The sequence below is a fragment of the Heloderma suspectum genome, chromosome 5 (genome assembly GCF_057233095.1).
Source record: "Heloderma suspectum isolate Gila_16-S chromosome 5, 16-S_ref, whole genome shotgun sequence".
Taxonomy (NCBI): Eukaryota; Metazoa; Chordata; class Lepidosauria; order Squamata; family Helodermatidae; genus Heloderma; species Heloderma suspectum.
In genome coordinates, this window is record NC_139462.1 from 47,099,934 (window position 1) to 47,112,347 (window position 12,414).

The 12,414-nt window shown below is 37.8% G+C and overlaps 1 protein-coding gene across 2 annotated transcripts in view; it reads right to left on the bottom strand.

Moving 5' to 3' along the window:
• Nucleotides 1–1,861: 1,861 nt before the first annotated feature.
• Nucleotides 1,862–12,414, bottom strand: part of BBS7 (Bardet-Biedl syndrome 7) — a 41,479-nt gene continuing 30,926 nt past the window's right edge. Inside the window, exons 11-19 of one of the 2 annotated variants that reach the window (XM_084855947.1) lie at nt 11,814–12,006; nt 10,491–10,565; nt 8,424–8,489; nt 7,587–7,726; nt 6,432–6,596; nt 5,749–5,858; nt 5,553–5,656; nt 4,186–4,309; nt 1,862–3,325 (exon numbers count right to left, since the gene is read on the bottom strand). In XM_084855947.1, the coding sequence (XP_084712073.1) occupies nt 3,189–3,325; nt 4,186–4,309; nt 5,553–5,656; nt 5,749–5,858; nt 6,432–6,596; nt 7,587–7,726; nt 8,424–8,489; nt 10,491–10,565; nt 11,814–12,006 (1,114 nt within the window). In that variant the 3' untranslated portion in view covers nt 1,862–3,188. The remainder of the gene's footprint in view (nt 3,326–4,185; nt 4,310–5,552; nt 5,657–5,748; nt 5,859–6,431; nt 6,597–7,586; nt 7,727–8,423; nt 8,490–10,490; nt 10,566–11,813; nt 12,007–12,414) is intronic. The other variant, XM_084855948.1, reaches the window with a different exon arrangement.

Here is a 12,414-nt window from a genome sequence, read left to right on the forward strand (position 1 = left end):
CCTTGGGCCCCTTCAGATCTGGTGTTGGCCCTGTGGATTTATAGCAGGGTAAGAATTCTAGGATTCCAGCACAATTTCCTGCACTTTGTTACGTTAATAGCAGAATCCCGTGTATGTCTACTCAGAAATAGGGCCTGTTCAATGGGACTTGCTCCTAAATACACCTATTGGTAAGTTATTCTCATTAAATTCAGTGGAACTTCTGAATAAATATCAAGTTAGACTGACAAAATTATTTTTAAAATTACTCATACTTGCATTAGGCTTCTTTTCTCCTTATTAAAATGTTAATATCAGAAGTACCCTTGCTTCTTTAATTGGGGTAATAAACCTAGCAATGAAGAGAAATAAAAACAGCACAATATGAAAGGCCTATTTATATCAATTATTACCATACTTAACACTTGATGACAGAGCTTTTTCACAAGATCCATGGTCTACCACAGCTTCTTCTGGGTTGGCTCTGACAACTCTAATAGAACTGTAGTCTAATAAAAAGGATGCTTTTTCTTTTCCTTTGCATTGTCTATGTTGTTTTCCTATTAGAATAGAATTAGATGAACACAACCAACAGTGTCAGAATCATGGTGTATAATGCTGCCAAATTTCTCCATCATTGTGCAGCAAACAGAACCTGGCTCAGTAACTGATTTTTAATAGGGGCCATCTTTTACAATCAAGTACTATACACTCATTTCCCCATAAACTGAACCACAAGCAAAGGGCTCTTTAATCCCATCTTCCACCAAGGTGAATAATAACCGCCTTTGGTACAGCATTTCCTTTAAACACCTCATAGTACTATTCTCCTAAATTTAGCTTGTACCTAAGTGAACACCTGGGTAAAGAGAGTGTTTTGCCAAAGCCTGTCTTAGAGTTCTCTTTGCAGGAAGAGCGATTGTAGTCTTTTGCCTGTGACCCAGCTTTGGAAAAAGTAAGATGCACAATGAGGCTGTTTGCACGTAATGGTGGCAAATCATGGGTTAATGCCTGGTGCACCCCGCAGCCTTTCTGAATAGTCAACCAAGCCCTCATGGGGTACAGCTCTAGAGGGACCCTGCTTTTGAAGGGGCTTTTCACAAAGCATGGGAAGCTGCAAAACCGACATGCGCATGTGAGATTCTAGCCATTATGTGTGCTCTCTGTGTACTTCGAATCAATCTGTGTGGGGAACAGGTCTGGTCCCTAGTGGCCTCTGCCCTGAACAGATGATGCACTTGAATCAGTGACAGCATCTGGGTCAGCTGTGAAGCTTAGTGGGTCGTCTTGGAGAAGTCAGTCTCTCAGCCTAACTCACTTTACAGAACTAGTGTTGGAATAAAATGTATTAATCCCACATATGCTTCCCTAAAACCCTTGGAAGAAAAATGGGATTCAATGCTGCCTACAGGTGCACTTCTCAGTACAGATGTAATTTTTCCTTTGTAGTGGTGCAACCTTCCGCAGAAACTATTTTTCCAGGTTTTTACCCAAAAGCGTCAGCTGTGATTTTACCAAACCTGGGTATCCCCTATCCAATTCTAAGATAGCCCCCATCTCCTCCTTATTCCACTTCTGATTCCTTCACTTCCTCTGGCCCAGGGGCATTGTTTTCAAACTTTGTTCTTAGTGTTTTTGCTAAAGTTCAGCAGTCTAAACTACCAATTAAGTATTTCTGCATTTATTACTTGCTTTATCTTTATAGTTCCTCCTTGTATTTCCATCATAACCATTAAAATTCAGACCATCCACATCTGTTTAAAACTATTTCCAGACACTCACTATTTATTTCTTTTCTAATTTGTCCAATAACCAATGTTCTCCGGGCGGATTATGAACAGTTAAACACTAAAATGCCATAGAAAGTTAAAAATATAAAATACAATACAAATATTTAATAGAATACAATAAAGCAAAGTGAAATGTGCAACTGGTATTGCATTTCCTCAGCACTGTATTTTTCAAACTGGAAAATAACAGTTATTCTAGATAGTTCATACGTTACATCTCAACAGGCGTGTGGCTACATTCAAGTATCACAAGCATCTATTGCGTGTGATATGAATGGTGGTGAGCAATATAGCTCTTTCCCCCCCAAATGCCAGCATCATTTTCTGACATTGATGCTCACTATATCACAATGTTTCAGAGACTTAGGGTGCAATCGTATGCTAGTTTAGACAGAAAAAAAAGCCTACAACTCCCAGGATGCCCCAGTTGGCTATGCTGGCTGGGTCATGCTGGGAGTTGTAGGCCTTTTTTCTGTCTAAACTTGCATAGGATTGCACCCTTATACACATAACCTTTTAGAAATTTTATTTATGTAAGGGATTATGCATTTGAATAGAACCATTGTTATATTTTCAATAAATTAGTCACTTATTTTCTTCCTATATTCATAATTGTCTATAATCTACACGATATATAGTACTGTATACACTCAGTGCCTGGCAGATTGTGTGTTGTTTGCAAGATGGAGTGGGGAGATATCACAGGGGTATTGCTATGTTGCTGTGAACAGATTGGCTCCTTCCATGGCTGGCTGACATGGGGCATCAGGCCATGATTGGTGGACACTGGCGGTGTTGCTATGGTTTCTGTGGCTGTTGCTCTATTGTGTGCTTTTCATGTTTTCCCTTTCCTGACCTGTGCTAGGTGGGTATAAGATATGGACTAAGTTATGCCGATGCTGCAGTAGCCTATATGGCCTGCTGGAGTAGCAGGATAATAGGATTGCTCTGCCATGTACAGAAAGTATTGTACACAATTTAATACAGCTATAGATTCATGATCTTCAAGCTTCCTATTTTCCTCATTGCATAGATTAAATTAGAATCCAAAATTAGAACTCAAAATTAGATTCTTTAAAAGCTAATGCATTGGGAATGTTTTCCACTTTCTTACCTAAACAGCTTTATATAAAACATATTTGAAGTATATATATACTTGATTTCACTGCAAATTTTGCTAGCTATTCCACCCATCATTCAGCAAAAAATCTTGCATATAATTTCATATGTGGTATTGCCCTGACATCAGTCATTTTTTTAAAAACAATGCCTAATAAATATAAGCACCTCTCAAATCCACTAAATTCAATAAAAATAAAGGTATCATAACATATGTACAAAGTTATGTGAATTAAGATCCAATTTTCCTGGTCTTCATCCCCTATCTTCTTTTTAGAGAGTTGTTTCAGTTCTTGCAGTTTAGGCGGCGCTATCAAAAAAGGCAAGCAATGAGTTTTGATCATAGCTTCCCAAAATTTCCAGGAGAAGAGGAACTTTGGTTTTCACATTAGTACCTTTGAATTTAAATTTATCTATGAATAAATCTGTAATCATACCTGAAAATTTGAAAAAAACAGAACAGTATTATTTTTATTTTTATTATTTTAGTATTATTTTACTAAAACTCGTTTTAGTTGTCCTGGTTTTTGTTAAACTTAAAACATTTTTTTATACAAGACTGTGGTTGTTTTAGTAAGTCTTTGAGTTAATGGCAAGTATTAACCTTAGGATGGTTGCATCACATGCAGCGTGGATAGAACATCTAGTGAAATGGAGCTCCATATGTCAGAATTCTTAGAATATACAAGCGTATTGTAGAACCACTGAAATCAATGGCAAGTTTGGCATTTGTTCAATGGAATTTGCTCTCTATCCAGTATTTTCACAGATTTACTGGTACATTTGTATGCACCAGTAGCCACTGTAAATTTGTTTTTATTTCAGTTTGTCCCTAATGTATAATCTATATCCTTAGATGTGTTCATCCTCCTTGTGGCACTGCACAAGCACAGTAATACTGGGGATGGTGGCAACAAGGCCATGGAAGCTACAGAATCACACCTAAGGGTTGAAATTAATTATCACTCTCATCCAAATTATCATACAGCCCATCTGGACTGTACAGGCTTCTACATTAATTTTAACTCAGAATGCAGATCTACATATGACAAAATACACAACACTGATCTGCTTCCTTGTTTGAAATGAAGGGCAAATAAGCTATTGTATTTGGGAATGTATATTTCGTGTGCACATCAGAGCTTCTGCATGGAAGTCTCCATGTTGCAGAGTATTTCCATCCACTGCCCTAGCGTAAACAGCAGGACTAGCACATTTCTGTTTTTGAGACATCACTATTCAAAACAAGGAAAACTAATACTAGAGAAAATGAGGGAAATTGTGTTAATGAACCAACCATAAAGTCTTTCAAGAGATGTAGGTTGTTTCTTGTGTTCTGTGAGCAGCTGCTCTGCCTCCTCCAAAATGCTGTGGTATTCTGGAATCAAGAAGTCTGTGTTTCCTTCATGAGCCTGTAATTCCTTGAATGGATGTTAATACAATATTAAGACTGTTAAAGGAGTCTTGAACCTGACAAACAAGTTGAATATCATAAGCTTAAAGCTGTATGGATCCAGTAGGGGGCAGGAAGAAGACAGAGAACATCACCACTCTTTTACTCTGTGATGTTCATAAAACTCTACCTTTGACCACCAACTGTAGTGGATTCCCTTCTATTAATGCCCTTTCTCACAACCATAAAGTCAAAACTAGCTTCTCACAAGTTATGATCTATTCAGTTTTATATCATTTACCTCTGCACGTTGTTATTGGCATGATTTACACCAGGGAGGACACAGTTCAGGCTTGCAGGATCTGCTTTGTTTGACTAGAACCCTGAGGTCCAACAGAGCCAGGTGAAATAGTGGCTCAAGCAGGCAGTCATACACGAAAAGAATTAAGGAACAGGGTGCCTCTGGGTACATGCTCAGCCCAGGAATTTGTGATCAGTACTAGAACAAAGCTCACAAGTTATTTCCCACAAAAAATAATTCCTGGTTCCCCACCCCAAATATTCTTTTTCAGCAATGCAATATATTGGGGGGGGGGGGAGCTTTTGAGTGGTTGTTATTGGGCCAAAAAGGCACAATCACAAATGTAAATTACGTTGCGCTAGTGTAAACTATGCTTAGGGCTTCTGCCCTGAAAGGCAGCCAAGAAATGTTTTGAATAAAATAAATTAGCGTAATAGCAAGAACATTAGATGGCCTATTTTCCCAGGAATTTAGCGACTGCACCAAATTGGATACTGACTTATATTGTGTCAGGCTTGCAGCAGAAAAACAGCATTCTAGGATACTTTTGCACCTGTGACTGTTCTGTTGTTAGTTACCTTTTGCAGAACATATACGCAATAAACAAAACAGAAAGCTGTCTTATACTAGTTCGGACTATTCAGGGTCTCTGGCAGAGATCTTTCACATCGCTCACTACCTGGATCATTTTCATCAAGAGATGCCAAGTATCAAACCTGGGGACCTTCTGCATGCAAAATATATGATCTACCACTTAATTATGTCTCCTCCCTTATAAACCCAAGCTGCATTTGGTATTCCAGTATCAGGACTGGTTACATACCGGTCTTACACTTTATCCAGTGGCACATCTACAGTTTTGAAACAATTTTTTAAAACCTACAAACATGCAAAACTACTCCACAACAAACAAGCAAAACTTCTACACATCTCTGCAATTCTTGTAACTTTGCAACCACCAGAGACTTACTTTTAAAGCATCTATTAATTCAACTTTTTTAGCCAACATCAGCTGGTATTCTAATTTTGGATGAATTAGCTTTAAGGTGTGGTTTACAGACACTTCATTTATATCTAGAAGAAGAAGACCACAAGAAAACAACTGAATACTTGGAATACATTTTATACGCACAGTGATATCCCAAGATAGAAAACAAAGTCCTTACCACATGATATATTGAGATTAATTTTCCTTTTAGTGGCTTCTTTAGAGAGCACATCTTTTAGAATGGATATTGTGGATATATTGTCAGATTTGAAGTATCCCTCCCCTTTCCTATATAAAGGATGTCAGAAATATACAGTTTAAAAGAACAATGTGTGCGATTTTTACTTCTACAAGGTTCAAACTCTAATTTCAGCAGTTTAATAAAGTGCAATCATCTCCTTTGCTTCTGCTCATATACCTACACAAGAAATATTCTGCCAGCTACATATTTGGACAACTGAACAAAAAAATAATTCTAAACAGTACAACTAATAAGCCTTTTCAAACTATCTCTGGGTCTGCATTTTCTGCAAGACCCTAACTAAAGAAAAGTCTTTCCCAACTTATTTGGGAAACCTTGGAGAAGGCTCAGAACACTCTAATCCTAACACCCTTACTTTAAAGCAAGTTCTATTAAAATCAACAGGACTTTTCCCCGCTAAAGGGTTTTTAGAACTGAGGTGTACCAAAGAAACAAAACTCCAGAGAGAAACCATACCGGCTTAAGTGAAAGGAAAAAGCTGTGGACATTTTTAATGCAATCTCCTGAACAAACACTACCTTTCAGATCTACATTTTAGCATTTGATTTACTACCTTTCAAAATAAACCAGCATGCTTCAGTAATTGTGTTTCATTTTACCGGTAAGTACATTCAAGCTGTGTATCCAAAAAGGTGTTCTGAAAGTAGAAACTGATGCTCTCCCCCACTGGTGTCTTTTCAGGAACTTCAGGCAAGCAAAACACAACCCAGGAGTGAACTTCGGCAAAGCTAAACTGGCCTTTGAGGGTCAATGTATTCATGGGTCTGAACAAGAAAAGTATTTGTTAAAACAAAGTAATTGTCATCCTGCTGAAGTAGATAAAAGTTAGAAACAAATGTTTGTTTTCAATAGTACAGTAAGCCTATGCAGAGTTCCCTAAAACCCACCAATCATTACAACACAGCTTGATCCAAGAGGACACAGTTGGAAATGGGCAATAAATCTATCAAACTAACTTTTCCCGTGCTAAGCAAGACATAACAATTCAGGATCATGTTCAAGGGATTGTCTCAGGAAGTTAATTTAAGTACCTACAGCAACAGGATTCAAGATAAGAATAGTGTCTTGGTTCCTTCCCATTCAGATGCTAGGCACATTTATGTGGAGCAAGTTCCATGAAAATTAATAAAGCTTTACTTTTTTTTTAAGCAAAGATTTGAAATCACTATTTAAAAGAGGTCCTTCTTCCTCACTACAGTGAAGCAGCACAAGTGCACATACACATGCTGCACAAGGAACAAAATCAAAACCCCATGAACTAGAACTTGCTTGGGATTCAATTTCATTTTGGGTCCAGTGACACACACGAAGGCAGAAGGGGAGAAACATTCAAGCCTCAAGCAAAGAGCAATTCTGCAAACATTGCAACCAAGTGCTAAAATAATGGGAAATTCCATCGTTATACTTTTTTGCTCTTAGTTAAGTTTTAACAGGAAGACACTGCCCCGCTGAAGAAGTGCAGCATAAGCCATACAAATACAGCTTCTAGAAATATCTACAAAAATTCAAATGGGCTGGATCCAGAGGAGCTTCCTGACAGAAGGTTTCCTCTATCAGAGAAAACACCTTTCAGAGGAAGAAGCTCCTCCACTGGAGGAAGTTGATCTGGATCCAGCCCCATGTATTTTCACTACAGATGTTACAGGTGAGCTTCTGGCTAAATAGACTTCTGTTCAACACTGGCCTGCAGTAAACTTGTCATGCAAACAAACTCTATAATCAAACTAAAACTTGCCAGTTGTTTTCAAAAATACCTGTCACGATCAATACAATGTGTCCTCTGATGAAGTGAAAGTGGCTTAATCTGATACTGCCGAACTTGACAGGTTTTTGGCTGAACCCTTGGAGTTACATATGCTTGCAGTGTCCCATACCGACCTTCAATTGACAGAATCTGTCCCGGGAAGGAGGAAAATAAAGGTGAATTTACTTTAATTTTATGTTAATATTGGAAACTTCCAGTTCTAAAAAATGGTTAACATATTAACCCAGAAAAACACAAAATTTTCTAACATTTTCAATACAGATATTTAGCCACCAGTATAAAATGTGTAACTTAGACTTAAATGAAAATAGACAAATTTGGGGACTTCTCTGTTTCTTCCCCCATCCTGTTTTTTGTACCGCCTAGCCTGATGAAGAGTTCTGGAGAAGTCAAACTATTACACTATTAAAATACTTAAAATAAAGTTGTTTCCCTTAAAATTAAATGACTGTGTTCTCATTCTACTTCAACTGATTGTCATCTCATATGTTACTGCACTAAAAACTTATTCCTAAACTTTTCTTTCTGACACCACTGGATTACAGTGAGTTGTATCCAATGCTAGTCCTACTTAGAGTAGACCAACTGAAATGCGTTAGACTACGATTGGATACAATCCGAAAATTACAAAAATCAAAACTAATGCATGTGTGTCTCTCTTTTAAATACAAAAATATGACCTTCGATTAATAATATGACCTTCGATATGACAGATCTTGCTTCCCAGGATCTTTACTGTTATGGCTACTGTCCTCTGAATTAGCTTTTAAGTTCACAGTGTCAACAACAGGATCAATGAACATGTTTAAATCATATTATATTTTACCTTAAGCTCCAGCCTTGTAGTATTTACTTGACACCGATATGTGGCAAGGAGGAAGTTGCCATTAGGCTGTGGAACATTGAGAATTAGAAGCAATAAGCTTAGAAATTGAGATGGATTTTATTTTTTTCACAACCAAAGCAGTCTACATCATTTTAGCAGTACCAGTTTTCTCCACAAACAGTGAAGGATCGGATACAAATTTAGGCGTGTATGACTGGGTTGGTTGAAGCAGACTTGAACACCCCCTCCTCCCTACAGCAGCCCCTTAAACCCCCTGAAAATGCTACACAGTGCTTTGGAGGACCCTGCTGAATGTGATGGGCTATGGTGTGGGGGGGGGATCTCCAAAAATCAGACAGGGGGACCTTCCCCTGCACCTCCGCTCACCCCATTCAGCAGGGTCTTTCAACATTGTGTATAGTATGGGGGTGGGGAGCTGGAGGGCCTGCCATGCATGTCTGCTACAGCTCAGTTATATTTGCCTAAATCTGGATCCAATCCAATGAGTGATATAGCACCACGAAGACTAACAAGTTTAGTATGGTACAAGATTTCGTGAATTAAAGTCCACTATATCAGATGCAGTGGAGTCTAGTCTACAAATGTTTATGCCATAATAAATTTGTTAATTTTTAAGCTGCCACACGGTTCTTTGTTGTTTTTGCAGCAACACAGACTAAAACAGCTATCCCTCTGGAAACTGTTACAATAGAGGGGAACTGTTTTCTACAAGTAGAATGTACCTTATATTCTTAATTACAAATCTTAAAAGAAATCTAGTTCTAGAAATTGTTCAAGAACAATTCAGTTAACTCTACAATGTGAATCATTCCAAAGCTGAAAACCTACATTTATGTTAATTATTGAAAAAGTATTATATGTCCCATAGATTAAACTGACATTAGCCAAGGTACCAAGAAATTTTGTGAAAAATGAAGAAGCAGTTTCAAAAATCTTATTATAAACTGTGATAGTTTACCGCAAACCTATGCAGACAAACAAGGAAATAAGCACCACTGGACATAGTGGGACTTACTTCTATGTAAACACAAATGGGATTATTCTATTACAGTGTGATCCTTTTTATTTATTCAGATATTTTATCCTGTCATTATTATATTATTATTCCCCCAGCGCAAGTTGACACACAAATAAAAACAAATATGATCAAAAATAAATAAGTCAACAATGTTGTAATACAGGCTGTTCAGATATGCATCATGTCAGGAGCGCCCTAGCTGCCTCTTACAGTCCCCTCCAATAGCCAACTCAAGACACAGACGAAAAGGTTTCTTTCCAAGGCTTTATTCCTTTTACAACTTAATGACTCTTTCAGATGCAAATCACCAGCGACTAAGCAAGGAACAGCCCTGGGGAAAGATAGCAGAGTAGCCTAAGCTCCAGGTAAGGCAGTTGGTCCCCGTTTGAAGGAGAATCACAGGAAGACCCTGAACTTATGGGCTAGGGAGAGATCCTCACTCTTTCCCTTGGGTCCTCGGGACGTGAGCGTTGCTTGCGCGCCAAACGAGCGCTACGCCTCCTTTCCATGCCTTCCATCTGTCGTCGCTCCCTGCGTCGGAGCCGAGCGTCCAGCAAGCCCCCCTCCAGCGCTCTCTCGCTGCCAGGGTCACTATCTCTCCCAGGAATGCTGGCAGGAGGAATCTCTGCCAGCTGCTGTGCTTGTGAGATATGAGCGAGCTCCTCTCCCATGGATTGCTGTTCCTCCTCAGAATCAGAACTGCTCTGGGGTCCTATTGGCTCAGTTTCCACCCTGACACATCAATGTATACATTTTACTTAGTATTTATTTACTACATTTATGCTTACTCTTCCTTCAAAATGCTCGGAGAGGCCTTCTATCCATGCAGATTATAAGGCCAGACCTGCTTAGCTTCAGAAATCATCATATACCTTCAGATTATTATTATTTAAAACCTAAATGTTCAAAGTTCTCCCTTGTTTTACTATCAAGTACCTTTAAAGGTTGATACCATCGGAACACACTCCATGAAATTAAACTGATCTTCAGCATAGCATTTGAAACTATCTAGAAAAGGTTTTACATACCTCCGATTCACAGTCAACAACACTAACCACTGCTGAATTTTTATCCACATCCTTTAAGTCTATTGGAACATCACACTATGGAGACAATCCCAGATAATAGGAAAGATAAATATATGGTGATTTTGAATACACTTTCTCTCTTTAGGTTAGTTATGTTGCTTTATAAACCTTACAGTAAAACAAATATTAGATTACTGCCTATAGGAGCTGCTCTAATGCTTGCTTTCCTCTTCCATTTACATTCCTCCTTTTATATCAAGTCTATTATTTTTATTTATACATACAGACTTCTATACCACTTAATATGATAAAATATCTAAGCAGTTTATTAGATTGTAAGCATGTAAGCAGGGACTGTTTTAGCTTTTAATATCTGTACAGCACTTAGAACATTTTAGGTGCTTTTAAAGTCTTTAACAATCCACCTTCCACCTCCTCCCACAGAACTATTCTGTTATCCTACATAGCCCAGCAGTTATGCACACAATGATAAAGGAAAATGTATATATCCTGTAAGAGCATGACAAGGAGATATGAAAAAGGGAATAGGCTGTAACCTGGGGGTGGGCAACTTGTCACCCTCCAGATGTTTTAGCTTACAATTCCCATCAGCCCTAGCTAGCATAGGCAATATTGATGGATGATGGGACTTGTAGCCCAAAATATCTGAAGGGCCAGAAATTTCCCATCCTTGCTGTAACAAAAGCAAGCCTAAGTCACAAACATTATTGACAAATCCTTCGTACAGATATAGTCTGAAATCCTATACTCAGTTAACAGGTGCTTAAATTCCCTTGAAATAAATGGGACACAAGCATATATTAGTGGTGCTGGATTGTAATCTAAGGGTATCCAAAGAAAGTTAGGCACATCTAAATTTTGTTGAGAAATACATCCCAAACATTTTACTCTGTCCTTAAATCCTACTGACTTCAATAAAAAATTTAATGCATATCTCAAAATGATTTTCTATTTAGTGAAATTTTAAGAAATATGTATGACACAGAGAAAACAAGGGGTGCTTCCAGATTAGGTTTTTATTTCAGTTGCACAAGTCATTAATGATTGGGCAGGAGTCAGACAATGTCTTCTGTTTGTAGCTCTTTTGTGTTTTCCTTATGCTTCTTCCATTTTTTTTTCTTGCCGGAAAAAAAGCCATTAAGGAAGAAAAGACGGAATAGCTGCACAATGCCTTTTGATTATTAGCACAAGGAACCCTCCATTTCAGAGCACCCATATTAAAACAGACTCTTGGATTTTAAAAATAAAATTAGAAGTTTCCAAGTGCCCAGGTTTACAAAGCTACTTTAAACAATCTCTCACCTGTAGTAAGACAGTATCAATTGCTGCCTGGACCTCTAGGACAAGGCTGTAGCTGGCATCATCTCTATTTAATGTAAACTTATCATTTACACTGAATGTTGGGACTGCTGAAACAGCAGTGCTCGACTGAGAGGATTGCTGGTATTTTTCACGCTCTTGAAGTACCTTGATCTGTAGCTGTTCTAGTTCATTCCTATGGAAAACAATAAAACAGCACACCTAAAGCTGCTCAAGATGATGATGATGATTTACATTTCTGCATCACCCAATAGCCAAAGCTCTATGAGAGGCTTACAAAGATTAAAAAAAATAAAAATATAGTATACAGAGATTAAAAGCCATTTACATAAAAAAACACAAACAGACTATACACAAGAGAACATATATCTAAAACAACTTCAAACGAGTAATAATAAATGTGTGACTGAAAAATAGTTTAGATCTTTATCTTTTCCACTTTTATTCCATAAAGAAGCAGAATAAAGATCAGAAATAATGTTGGAAATTAAATTCTAATGAGCAAAGTTTTGTTCCATAAAGACACATATTCAGATGAAAAATGCATAATGTGTTAAAATAGTGCTATAATATTTTCAGTGTG